The sequence below is a fragment of the Brachyhypopomus gauderio genome, unplaced genomic scaffold, assembly GCF_052324685.1.
Source record: "Brachyhypopomus gauderio isolate BG-103 unplaced genomic scaffold, BGAUD_0.2 sc154, whole genome shotgun sequence".
Taxonomy (NCBI): Eukaryota; Metazoa; Chordata; class Actinopteri; order Gymnotiformes; family Hypopomidae; genus Brachyhypopomus; species Brachyhypopomus gauderio.
In genome coordinates, this window is record NW_027506975.1 from 109602 (window position 1) to 124058 (window position 14457).

Below are 14457 nucleotides of genomic sequence, written 5' to 3' on the forward strand. Positions count from 1 at the left end.
CACAGGGTCGGGCGCAATGGTCGGGCGCAGTGTGCGGAGTCGAGCGCTACGGTCAGACGCAAAAGTAGAACTGACCAAGAAGAAAGCAAAAATATTTATTTTACTAGGGAAAATAAAAATAGTAACGCACAGTTATTTGGATAAGTAACTTTAATCTGATTACTGGACTGGAAATAGTAGCGCGTTATATTACTCGTTACCGAAAAAAGTGGTAAGATTAGAGTAACGCGTTACTAAGTAACGCGTTACTGACATCACTGTCTGACGGTACAGGCACCTGCGCGCCCTCTGTCGCCAAGAACGCCGATTCCTCCACCCGAGCCCTACAACGGGGATCCGGAGCGCTGTGAGGGCTTCCTGGTCCAGTGCCAGCTCTATTTTACCAGCATGCCCCACCTGGAGGAGAAGGAGAAAGTCGGCTTCATGGTGAACAGGTTGCAGGGCAAGGCACTGGACTGGGGAGCAGCCCAGATCAGCGCGGAGAAGCCCTGTACCCGCAGCTACGACCAGTTCGTTCGCGAGCTGCGGGCAGTCTTCAACCACCCCAGCCGCAGGAGGGTCTGCGGCCAGAGCCTGTTACAGCTACGGCAGGGAAGCCGAAGCGCCGCAGACTACGCTCTGGAGTTCTGGACCCTGGCCGCCAGGACTGGTTGGGGAGAAGCGGCTCAAACAGACGTCTTCCTGGCGGGGTTGAAGCCCGACCTGAGGGCGGAGTTGAGCTGTCGGCCCGAGGGACAGGACCTGAATCAGATGGTGCACCTGGCCATAACCATGGACAGGTTGCTGCAGGAGCGAGGCAGAAGAGCGGCGCTTCCTCCTACCCCGCAGGCTCCCGTGCACACACCGCCCCATGAGACCACGCCCGCCGAGCCCATGGAGATGGGTGCTGCCGCCCCCCCCCCCCCTCACTCGTACCGCTGGTCCGAGGAGGGGGCGGGCTAGGGTGAGTATCGCTCTGATGGGAAATCTCTTAACGTGGGAAGCGTCAGTGTCTTACGGGGCGATGTCCTTATCTGTGTTTGCATTAGTGGATACGGGAGCCTCGGGGAACCTGATGCGGAGGAGCGTCGCTGAGCAGCTGAGGGTGCCCCTGATCCCACTCGAAGAGCCGAGACGCGTGCACGCACTGGACGGGCGACCTGTGGGCGGGGGTTTTATTTCTCACCACACTGCACCAGTCACCATGCACGTTCAGGGCCGAAGGGAACAGATCAGTTTTTTTGTACTCCCTTCCACACGCTATTCCATCACATTAGGTCTCCCATGGTTTAAACTCCACAACCCCGTCATCGACTGGTCCACGGGTAAGCTGCTGAAGTGGGTAGCGCCCCTACAGGGCACCCGGTCTCCCTCCCGTGTGTTCGCGCAATCCACCAGCGTTGAGAGCCCTAACATCAGCTCCGCCCCAGTCATTCCCGCTCAGTACCGTGATCTAGCGGAGGTGTTCAGCGCTGCCAAGGCAACCCAGTTACCACCTCACCGACCCTGGGACTGTCACATCACCCTCAAGGCAGGTACTACGCCACCGCGCGGCCGAGTCTATCCACTTTCTCAGGAAGAAGAGCGGGTCATGGCTCAGTATGTTAAGGAGGCTCTCGCTCAGGGCTATATTACTCCCTCCACCTCTCCCATCTCAGCCAGCGTCTTCTTCGTAAAGAAGAAAGACGGTGGGCTGAGGCCATGCGTAGATTACCGAGGGCTCAATTCCCTCTTAGTGAACTTTGCCTACCCGCTGCCTCTAGTGCCGTCGGCGCTGGAGCAGTTAAGGAGGGCTAAAGTCTTCACTAAACTAGATCTGCGCAGCGCCTACAACCTTATTCGCGTACGCGAGGGTGATGAATGGAAGACGGCGTTTAGTACCTCTACGGGGCACTACGAGTATCGCGTCTTGCCTTATGGCTTGGCGTCTGCTCCGTCGTTCTTCCAGGCGTTCATTAATGAGGTCTTAAGGGAGTATTTGAATAGATGCGTTGTCGCTTACATCGATGACATTCTGATCTATTCTCCCTCCTACGACCAACATGTGCGTGATGTACGGGTAGTTCTGGGCACGCTCTTGCGCAATCGGTTGTATTGCAAGCTCGAGAAGTGCGAGTTCCATCTCAGCGAGATGAACTTCCTAGGCTACACCATTAGGCCAGGCTCTGTGCACATGCAGCACAGGAAGGTGGAGGCGGTCGTGAAATGGACGCAGCCTCACACACGGTGCGAGCTGCAGAGATTTCTGGGCTTCGCGAATTTCTACAGGCGGTTCATTCGCGCGTATAGCCAGATCGCAGAGCCCCTTACTGACATGCTGAGAGGGGGAGGAGTTAAGCTTCGCTGGACAGAGAGATCTACGAGAGCGTTCAACCAGCTGAAGCAAGCGTTTGTCGACGCGCCGGTTCTGCACCAACCGGATCCTAACCGTCCCTTTATAGTGGAGGTAGACGCGTCGAACGTGGGAGTAGGTGCGGTGCTGTCACAGCGACCGAAGAAGCATAGCTCTCTCCGTCCCATAGCCTTCTACTCGAGGAAGCTCACCGCCGCCGAGCGTAACTACGGGGTGGGAGACCGTGAGTTGTTGGCCATGCGCAAGGCGTTCGGTGAGTGGAGACACTGGCTGGAGGGAGCTAAGCATCCATTCACCGTGCTTACTGACCACAAAAACCTGGAATATATCAGGACCACGAAACGGATGAACGCCCGTCAAGCCAGGTGGTCTCTGTATTTCTCTCGTTTCAAGTTCCAGGTGACATACCGGCCAGGAGAGAAGAACCAGCGTGCGGATGCGCTATCTAGGTCCTTTCCTGGCAGTATGGAGTCGACGAGCGAGGAGCCGGTGCTTACGCCTGAGTGCGTCGTGGGAGCTTTGGAGTGGCAGATCGATCGGGAGATCGAGGCAGCGAACCCGCATCCAGGCTGCCCGCCGCACCGTAAGTACGTTCCCCCCGCGCACCGTAGTGCCCTCATCAGCTGGGCTCATACGTCAGTGGGGAGGGGGCACCCAGGGGTGTCAAAAACGGCTCAGTTGTTGGGGGCTCGCTACTGGTGGCCGGGGCTGCACCGGGACGTACTGCAGCAGGTGGCGTCCTGCGCGGTGTGTGCGCGGTGCAAAGTGCCACACACTCCTCCTGCGGGTAAGCTCCTCCCTCTCCCTGCACCTAAGCAACCATGGACGCACATCGCTTTGGACTTCGTCACGGACCTCCCCCCGTCCGAGGAGAACACGGTCATCATGGTGGTAATAGACCGGTTCTCGAAGATGGTTCGCTTCCTTCCCCTGCGGGGCCTGTCCACCGCTTGGGAGACTGCGGATCTCTTGTTTCGGCACATATTCCGGCAGTTTGGTCTGCCTGAGGATATCGTGTCGGACAGGGGACCGCAGTTCACCTCGCGTGTGTGGCGGGAGTTCCTATCCAAGCTCAACATCACGGTTAGCCTAACCTCTGGTTACCATCCGCAGGCTAACGGACAGGTGGAGCGAGCGAACCAGGAGGTGGGAAAGTTCCTGCGCGCGTACTGCAGCGAGCACGCGGACACATGGTGCGCCCTTCTGCCCTGGGCCGAGTACGCACAGAACTCCCTCACTCATTCCAGCACGGGGATGACACCGTTCGAGTGCGTGCTCAGTCGCCAGCCGCCGCTCTATCCTTGGAATGCCGCGTCCTCAAACCAGCCCATCGTCGAGGAGTGGTGCAAGAGGAGCGAACGGGTGTGGGAGGACACCCATCAGCGGCTGAGGGAGGCGATCCGGCAATTCAAGCGGAAAGCCGACCGTCGGAGGGGAGAGACCCCATCTTATCAGGTAGGGGATAAGGTGTGGGTCTCCACCGAAGATGGACGCCTGGGCAGGAGAGGTAAACTGGGGGAGAGATATGCCGCCCGTACGTCATCTTGAGGCGGCTTAACCCAGTTACTTATCGCATCAGTCTGCCCGAAGACAGACGTGTGTCGCGTGCATTTCATGTGTCCGCTCTCAAGCCATACAGAGCAGGTGCATTGGAGGAGGCCTCGATGTCACGGCCGCCCTCGCCGCTGCAGTTGTCGGACGGACCCGCGTACCTCGTGGAGAGGTTACTGGACTCGAGGCGCAGAAAAGGTGGCTTACAGTACCTGGTGGACTGGGTCGGATACGGACCGGAGGAGCGCTCCTGGATACCGGCCTCTCAAGTGGTAGGCCCCTCCCTTATCGCCGACTTCCACAGGGAACATCCAGACCGGCCAGCTCCGCGGCGACGGGGAAGACCGCGTGGGAGTCGACGGGAGGGGTCCTTGGGGGAGGGCTCTGTCACGGTGAGGGGGCCGGGTCGCCACCAGAGGGCGCGTAACCCGGCCAGCAGCCGATCCCAGCACACACCCCCGCGCACGCAGCCACTCCCACAGTCGCAATCACCGTCATACTGAGCACCTGTTTCTTGTTTACTTTGCACTTCTTAAGCCCACAGGTCGTCTGGTCCAGTGCTGCACATTGCCGCTACACGAGCGTCTCTGGTTGACACCACGTCTCTACCGTGTGTGTACGAGCTTCACCTTGCATCCACAGTTTATGCGCTACGAGCTTTACCTTGCATCTACAGTGTATGCGCTACGAGCTTACCTTGCATCTACAGTGTATGCGCTACGAGCTTTACCGTGCATTACGTGCTGTGTATGCGCTACGAGTGTTACTGGTTGCCATGGATAATAAACCACCTTCTGTCCAACCCACGTCTCCGGCTGCCTCTGTCCCGATGCCCCCGGCGTCACAATACTAATGTATATTTCTGCACCATAACTGCGATTAGACACTGTATTCCATTTTACACTGACCTGAATTTGTGAAGATTAAACCAATTCATTAAAATGTGCAGAAACCTCACTGATTAACAATGAATATGTACTCTTAAGATCGAAATATAAATTGCATTTGGAAATATAATTATTAAATTTTGATAAAAATAACCTGCAATAAATAATTACAGTACTCAATTAAATGTATAAAGATGTTATAATATATGCTACATCCACAGCAATTTAATGGATAGAACTGCAGCGGAACATTGTTTCTCAATTCAGTTTCCCGGATGGCGAGACTGTCATCACGCTGCTCAGCCAATAGAATCGGTCCCGCTAAGCTAAGCCTCAACTCTAGCCTGGTACGGAGCAGGTTAGTTCAAACGTATATGTTGCTGTAGTAACTGAGCGAGGCTCAAGTCTAGCTTCTTTCGTGGAACCGAATTTGAGCAAAATGAGCCAGGCTTGTCTTAAAAAGCCCGGCTTACTGCGTTAGCTCGCTTTGTGGAATAGCCCCCTGGTTACTTGAACCTTTCCTTGTATTTTTTTGCTGTTGTGTGGCAATTTTTTTATATTTTCAGGCAGGCATATTTTATTTAAAATATTTTTGACATTTTGCAGTGCCTGTCTGACAGTTCGATATGCGCACTGCGCACTAACGGTTAATGTTCTCTAACGTTTAATTAAAAAATAAAAAAGTAAAAAAAGCTGAATAAAGCCAACCTACCGTGTTTATTCATTTATCTAAGTGTTTTAGGTTTTTACTTTGAAGAGGAAAAAAGTCCTGAATAAGAACGAGATCCCGTTTAAGGTGCTCTAAATAAAAAAAAGAAAAATAAACCCGATTAGACTATTAGTCAACTAAAGGGAAAAGCTGACGAATCAGATTTGACTATGAAAATCCTTAGTTGAATACACCCCTAGATACAGGCACCTGCAGGCACCTGGGGGATGGTCTGGCTTGCCGGTGGATATGCTAATGCCGGGGTTGGATGTGCCGTTGCCGTTGGGGGTCGTGTTGGTGCTGGCTCCTGCCTGAGGCCCATCGCCTGCACCGAGGGAACTGTGGCTACTTGGCCGAGGAACAGGAGCCTTGACTGTAGAACTGTGGAACCACCCTATGACCATGAACTTGTGTTAACGGGCCGCCCAATGGAGGATGGGTTCCCTTTTGAGTCTTGGTCCTCCCGAGGTTTCTTCCTAATCCCCACCCTATAGGGAGTTTTTCCTTCGCCACTGTCGCCTTTGGCTTGCTCATTAGGGATCTGGACCCATACGATTGTAAAGCTGCTTTGTGACGTGTGTTGTGAAAAGCTCTATATAAATAAATTTGACTTTGACTTGAACTTGAAGCCTAAGTGCATCGTGGTCAAGAAAGAGCAAAGCAGAGCGATATTTAAACCATAGAAAATATATGATTAAATATAGAGTTTAACAAAACAACCCCCCACTCCTTAATAAACAGTGTGTTTTAGAAATAGTGACACGTTTGGCAGGTTTCTCCAACTTCACCATATACAATTCTGATGCCCTCTGCACTATAGGAACAAATATTCCCAACTTTTCCACTGAGAAAGTAATTATAAGCATTCAAATTGCAGTAAGCTTTCACTGACTCTGGTGTAAACACACTGTTTCAGCAACATAGTGATGATACACATCTGGGTTTATCACTTCAGATAAACATTTGGAAACAGTGGGGGAAATGCCTTAACTTCTTCATGTCTGAGACTCAGTTTTGTTTTCTTTCATCTCTGTGATCTCCCATCACATTCTGTCTTCATATGGGACACCCAGCAAGACCCTGGAAGAGAGTGGACGTCCCTGTTCCTCTTTCCCCAACTGACTGATATTTGTGGAGGAAGTGTGAGTGTGTCAGATCTGTTTGGTTATCTCAGCATATTTTCCATCAGGTTTGCAGCATTATTCTCACTCAGAAAAGTAATAAAGTACCTGGTCCTGGTGAGCTGATCTGTACTCAACAAACATTTGACCAGTTTCTTTAAATAGATGTGATGTAAAGTCAATGTAGGCTATTGGAGATATAGCCAGGGGAAGTATCATAATGCATTCACAATACAGTGTAATTCATACTGTATAAATGCAAAGTGGTATTTATTTTCAGTGTATTAGTTGTTACCAAGTAATGTTTCGATTGTTATATGTTCAAGACATTCAAGTGTGATGCGAGTGTAACAAACTAAAGAAAAAACAAAACACTAAAAGGTCTGTTTGTGTAGTATTGCTTTTAATCTGTCTCTAGAGCATTTACAGACTTTCAGAAGAGTCGAAAACACCACCATGGTTTCCATGGAGTCCCAGTTAAAACATTTATGCACATTTCACATCAGCTTTCGTCACATATTCAAAACTAGTTAAATTATTGAAACACATTGAAATTTCAGGCCTAATATTTTTACAGGAATCCAAAACACACAGTAACTTGTATGTTCACTTTGCAAGCAAGTGTAGTCCATGCTTTCTGTAGGTCACGGAATAGAGGTGATGCTGAGATTTTAAGGAGGGTGTCATGTTTAGCCCCGCCTCCCTGTCAATCATGTATCACTTTTTAGTCTGTTCAGTCATGCCCAGTGTTACTTCCCCTTCAGCTGTGTCTCATTTAGTTCTGGTATTTAATCATCTGGGTTATTGTAAGGTGATGGTGAATATTATAGTGAAACTTATTGTGAAAGTAAAAATTATGGTGATCGTTTGTGGTGCAGTCTGTTGTGTTTTGGACGTCAGATTCAGTTAATCTTTCTATATTTATATAACCGACTTTCCCTCTGGGATTAAAAAAGTTAAATTTAATCTAATCTATTTCTGTTTTCTCTACATTTAAGGCAAAAATATGGGTTCATTTTGGTATTTACGAATGCCAGGGAAGACCGAACTGGACACAATGTACGTAGCACTTGTGCAAGGCGTGTGTAACGCGGTGAGCACGGGAACGTACGCACAGCGTGAAATAATATAGAGAAGGGTGGACCCAAGTGCCGGCTCGCAAAAGCAATACATTTGACACTCGTCACATGTATTAGCGAGAGGGAAACGCGCACAGCGACCCAGAACGAACATACAAAACAACACGGGAGACTCAACGCGCAAGAGAATAGAAACCAAAACCGTGAGGGCATGGAGCAAATAGAAACAAAAAACAATGCGCAAAATACAACACGGGAAAAATAACAGTTAACCGTAGTGAGACAGGAGAAAGAAACAAAACAACATTAGTAACTAAAAAACAGCGCGGATAAATGCAACGCGAAAATGAAACCAAGGACGCCAGAAGAAGTAATTGGCAAAAAACGCCGCAGCAAAATAAAACCCTTCCCAAAAATAAAGGCAAAACGGATAGGAAGAAATGCAGGATTGGGAAAACTTGAGATAAGTCAGGAAGCGACGCAGGAGATAGATACTTGAATAAGTAAAGAAAAAGCATAACAGAGAGGTGGCGAGACACCTTCAAACGAGAAGCAATCACAGAGAAATCAGAGACTGGCTGAGAACGTACGGTTACGCCAGTATAGTCTGGGACCGACTCTGGTGCCCCTAGCCACGGCTGGGGGAACAGCATCCGAGCCAGCCCTGACAGCTTGTAAAATGAAGCTCAAGAATTTTGGTAACAACAAAAAGCATTTTATTTTACCAAAGCACATTATTTTTGTTAATTAAATGTGAAAGACACTTTATTTTCTGTATTTGTCATTCTGTCTTGCAAAGCAGACTGTAGTAGATCATGCAGATTTTATAGACTTAAGCAGAAATTTTTATAAATCAAATCATTTTTTGAATCGAAAATCGTTTTGAATCGAAAATCGATTTTGAATTGAATTGTGGCCCCCAAAATCGGAATCGAATCGAATCGTGAGATAGTAAACGATTCTCACCCCTAGTATATTATGTTCCTAAATAAATTTTAGTCATGAAAACAGGGTTGTTTTAATTATGTCATTAAGATGTATTTTTCATTAAGACATTATTAATTTTACATTGCAAGGTAGGGAAATGCTTGTGTAATCCTTTATTTATTAAACATTACAAGTAATCTGTTGTAATCACAACTGATTACAAGTAATTAGTAAACATTCTGATCTCAGACCAGCTGCTTGAACTTAAGTGCGGACTAAAATGCGGGAAACGCTTCGAAACTGCGTGACGTAACAAAACCTGTTTTTGGAACAGTCACGTGACTTTCCCCTTTTAATACGGACTTCGAAACAGTGTTTCGGAACACCGTGATTCAAATTAATCGATTCAGTTCAATTTCGCGTTTCGAGCTTGACATCACTAGTTGTCTTGTCTTTATGTCTAATGATTAGTTGGTCATATCTGTTAGCCTGTTAGTTCTGTTATCATGCCTCATTGTGTTCGTGTTGTTTGTGTCTACTGTCAATTTGTGTGCAACCCTGTATGTTCAAAGTAAAACACATTTGTTAAAAAACCAATCACCTCAGAGACTGTGTTTGCTTCGTGATTGAGCAACACCCACTACGTCACAGAATAATCCACCATTAAAGGACAGTGAGGGAGCTTTACGAGGTGAGGCATTATCAGGAAGAGGATTACGGTTATCTTCCAATGTGTATCTTGTCTGAGGACTTGATTAAACAGGTTAAGGATGGTGAACCGTTTGAGCTACCCTCCTCGATTTGTCCCTCCCACGAGTTCAATGAGAAGGATAATTTGGAGGGGTTCATTCTCCAGAGCAGACAATTTTTTTTTTGTCCTTGTGTCATCCGAGAGAGGAAATTAACACCCTCTATGGGTTTTTGAACTTCTTAGAGCACGATTTGGCAATAGTGGATCCACTGTTGATGATTTTGAATTTGGTGCATTCTCTGCTCCCGAGGTAGTTCATTTTCCAGAGCACTCAGAGAGGAAGTCTCAGCACTGGCACCAGTACCCAAGAAGGTTACCACAGCCCCAACTACTAAGAGACCTGCTACAAGGACAGAGCAGCAGGACGTTAATATGGCTGTTCAGTACGAGCCTACAGTTCGCTGCTCCAAATCTGTAGCGGTACAGTGTACATCAAAGGCCAGCAGACGAGTGTCTGTGGCTGTACAATGCAGCACCGACCTGCTAACAAGACTCTACATCAATACAGTGCTCAATAGGACCTGTTACGGCTCATGTGCCCCTGGTGGCACCCCTAGAATCCCCAGAGGTACCAAAACATTTTTGGGGGTACGGGGCATATTTGTATATGTGGCTTTTCGTATATATTCACCACTGTATTGTTATCCAGTAATGTTTGTCATGTTCCAGTTACCAACTACTATCTCTTATTTGCCGATCATTCTTAACCAAGCAGGGACACTGATGCATGTGAATACTCCAGTTAGCCTGCTGGCCATGGAGAATGAAAACATAAGGAAACTAAAATCATTCAGACTGATGAGGAAACGTTCAAATGTCTGTGCTCAGTGTCTCCCACTACTGTTTATTGCAGATCACATGTAGTCCAGCCTGCGTCATTCTGTACTAATACAGTGCAGTATTAGTGCACTACAGAAAATGTACAGTTAGCTAGAACTGGAGCTAGAAGCATCGGACTTCCCCACACTGAGCAGTATAGCATAGTTTCCCATAAACACCAACATAACGTTTTAGTAAAATGTATATTTGATCTCATATTGTCTGTCACTGATAAATAACAATGTACAAACAACTGGAGAAAATGACAGATGGGTTGAAAACTCAAATGCTGATCCCACAGATCACTACGACCTTCACCAAGACTACATGCACTCAGGGTGACAACATTAACATCCCACAGATCACTACGACCTTCACCAAGACTACATGAACTCAGGGTCACAACATTAACATCCCACAGATCACTACGACCTTCACCAAGACTACATGCACTCAGGGTGACAACATTAACATCCCACAGATCACTACGACCTTCACCAAGACTACATGCACTCAGGGTCACAACATTAACATGCAAGCTTCAAATAATACATGTTATTCCCGTCATTTATTTTATTTGCTCTGAAACTCTCCTGTGTGTATTTTGTTTGATCTCCTGTGTGAATGCGCTGGTGCCGTTGAAGACTACTCTGCCTAGTAAAACTCTTCCCACACTCTGAGCAGTGATATGGCTTCTCTCCTGTGTGAATGCGCTGGTGTTCATTGAGATGACTGTGTTTAATAAAACTCTTCCCACACTCTGAGCAGTGATATGGCTTCTCTCCTGTGTGAATGCGCTGGTGCAGTTGAAGACTACTCTGTCTAGTAAAACTCTTCCCACACTCTGAGCAGTGATGTGGCTTCTCTCCTGTGTGAATGCGCTGGTGTAGTTGAAGACTTCCCTGTGTAGTAAAACTCTTCCCACACTCTGAGCAGTTATATGGCTTCTCTCCTGTGTGAATGCGCTGGTGCAGTTGAAGACTACTCTGTCTAGTAAAACTCTTCCCACACACTGAACAGTGATATGGCTTCTCTCCTGTGTGAATGCGCTGGTGCAGTTGAAGACTTCCCTGTGTAGTAAAACTCTTCCCACACTCTGAACAGTGATATGGCTTCTCTCCTGTGTGAATGCGCTGGTGTAGTTGAAGACTTCCCTGTGTAGTAAAACTCTTCCCACACTCTGAGCAGTGATATGGCTTCGCTCCTGTGTGAATGCGCTGGTGCAGTTGAAGACTTCCCTGTGTAGTAAAACTCTTCCCACACTGTGAGCAGTGATATGGCTTCTCTCCTGTGTGAATGCGCTGGTGTACGTTGAGATTACTCTGTGTAGTAAAACTCTTCCCACACTCTAAGCAGTGATATGGCTTCTCTCCTGTGTGAATGCGCTGGTGCAGTTGAAGACTTCCCTGTGTAGTAAAACTCTTCCCACACTCTGAGCAGTGATATGGCTTTTCTCCTGTGTGAATGCGCTGGTGTAATTGAAGACTTCCCTGTGTAGTAAAACTCTTCCCACACTCTGAGCAGTGATATGGCTTCTCTCCTGTGTGAATGCGCTGGTGTAGTTGAAGACTTCCCTGTGTAGTAAAACTCTTCCCACACTCTGAGCAGTGATATGGTTTCTCTCCTGTGTGAATGCGCTGGTGTAGTTGAAGACTTCCCTGTGTAGTAAAACTCTTCCCACACTCTGAGCAGTGATATGGCTTCTGTCCTGTGTGAATTCGCTGGTGTTCGTTGAGATTTCTTTGTGTAGTAAAACTCTTCCCACACTCTGGGCAGTGATATGGCTTCTCTCCTGTGTGAATGTGCTGGTGCAGTTGAACACTTCTCTGTGTAGTAAAACTCTTCCCACACTCTGAGCAGTAATATGGCTTCTCTCCTGTGTGAATGCGCTGGTGTTCATTGAGATGACTCTGTCGAGTAAAACTCTTCCCACACTCTGAGCAGTGATATGGCTTCACTCCTGTGTGAATGCGCTGGTGCCGTGGAAGACTTTTCTGTCTAGTAAAACTCTTCCCACACTCTGAGCAGTGATATGGCTTCTCTCCTGTGTGAATTCGCTGGTGTTCGTTGAGATTTCTTTGTGTAGTAAAACTCTTCCCACACTCTGAGCAGTGATATGGCTTCTCTCCTGTGTGAATGAGCTGGTGTTCGTTGAGACTATTTTGTCTAGTAAAACTCTTCCCACACTCTGAGCAGTGATATGGCTTCGCTCCTGTGTGAATGCGCTCGTGTTGCTGGAGATGACGGTGTTTAGTAAAACTCTTCCCACATTCTGAGCAGTGATATGGCTTCTCTCCTGTGTGAATGCGCTGGTGCAGTTGAAGACTACTCTGTCTAGTAAAACTCTTCCCACACTCTGAGCAGTGATATGGCTTCTCTCCTGTGTGAATGCGCTGGTGTAGTTGAAGACTTCTCTGTGTAGTAAAACTCTTCCCACACTCTGAGCAGTCATATGGCTTCTCTCCTGTGTGAATGCGCTGGTGCCGTTGAAGACTATTCTGTCTAGTAAAACTCTTCCCACACTCTGAGCAGTAATATGGCTTCTCTCCTGTGTGAATGTGCTGGTGTACGTTGAGATTTTCCTGTGTAGTAAAACTCTTCCCACACTCTGAGCAGTGATATGGCTTCTCTCCTGTGTGAATGCGCTGGTGCAGTTGAAGATTACTCTGTTGAGTAAAACACTTCCCACACACTGAGCAGTCATATGGCTTCACTCCTGTGTGAATCCGCTGGTGCCGTTGAAGACTATTCTGTCTAGTAAAACTCTTCCCACACTCTGAGCAGTGATATGGCTTCTCTCCTGTGTGAATGCGCTGATGTTCATTGAGATGACTGTGTTTAATAAAACTCTTCCCACACTCTAAGCAGTGATATGGCTTCTCTCCTGTGTGAATGCGCTGGTGCAGTTGAAGACTACTCTGTCTAGTAAAACTCTTCCCACACTCTGAGCAGTGATATGGCTTCTCTCCTGTGTGAATGCGCTGGTGCAGTTGAAGACTACTCTGTGTAGTAAAACTCTTCCCACACTCTGAGCAGTGATATGGCTTCTCTCCTGTGTGAATGTGCTGGTGCAGTTGAAGATTACTCTGTTGAGTAAAACTCTTCCCACACTCTGAGCAGTGATATGGCTTCTCTCCTGTGTGAATTCGCTGGTGTTCGTTGAGATTTCTTTGTGTAGTAAAACTCTTCCCACACTCTGAGCAGTGATATGGCTTCTCTCTTGTGTGAATGCGCTGGTGTTTCTGGAGATTACTGTGTTTTGTAAAACTCTTTCCACACTTTAAGCAGTTGTAGCTTTTCTCCTTTTCCATGTTTACTGATTTCAGCAGTCTGACATACTCCTCACAGATAAATGTGTTTATGTAGGTAAAGTTTACGTGTTGAGGAAAGTGTACAGCATTAATTCCTAGAGGAAAAAGACATTGTAAATTCATTGTGAGATGAAGATGAAACAGTCATGACAAAGAACCGTTTGGGTTCTGCATAACGCTAAAGACATTAATTCTAAAGACATTCATTTTAAAGACCATCAGGAGAAAGTGCTAGGCTTCATTACTTCACTAAAATGAAAACATTTGTCTATGTTGTGATACGCATCTCTCTTTGGTTCAGTGTCACTCTATGTGCCAGTCTATAGGGACTTTTATTTTGTATGGTTCATCAACTTTATTTTCAAAGTTGTTCTTTTCCTTCCTTTCTCTCTCATGGTGCTGCAGAGCTGCTTTGGTCTGTTGAAGCTCCTTATGAGTTCCAGCAGTGTGATTTGATCTTTTTAGTTATTGTGCATCAGAGAATTAATCTATGGGCAGCACCAACATATCTCAGAAAATTCACCTGTGCACACGATTACTCATTGTGTCATGTTTCCAGGTAGATTGAAGGTAAAAATTATGTTGGCCTCTTTAGAAAGCACTCCTGTTAAAAGTGTCCAAAAAGTCACGTGATCCACAAAGGACATATTTTGTACGTACGTATTTGTGCGTGTAGTGTGATGAATTAGAAAGTTGCTGTGCATTTGCTTGAAAGTCAAATATGAATGAACAACTATCACAAGTCGTGGTTTTCATTTGAAAGTCATGTTATGTTTGCTTGCAAATAGAATATTTGTGGAATATGTTCTGTTTGTTTACAATGATTTGGCTGCATTATAACTCCATAGCAGAGTTACTGTCCTGATCAGAAGGGTCTATAACCCAGTCTGTGTGTGTATAATGAGATTGGAAGATACTGTGTTAAAGGATGTATAACCCAGCCTATGTGTAATGAGATTGGGAGATACTG

General features: G+C 47.0%; 1 protein-coding gene across 1 annotated transcript in view; it reads right to left on the bottom strand.

Moving 5' to 3' along the window:
• Positions 1-6999: 6999 nt before the first annotated feature.
• Positions 7000-14457, bottom strand: part of LOC143500504 (uncharacterized) — a 144247-nt gene continuing 136789 nt past the window's right edge. The window contains exon 3 of the mRNA XM_076994655.1: positions 7000-13582. Coding sequence (XP_076850770.1) covers positions 10704-13487 — 2784 coding nt within the window. The 5' untranslated portion in view covers positions 13488-13582 and the 3' untranslated portion in view covers positions 7000-10703. The remainder of the gene's footprint in view (positions 13583-14457) is intronic.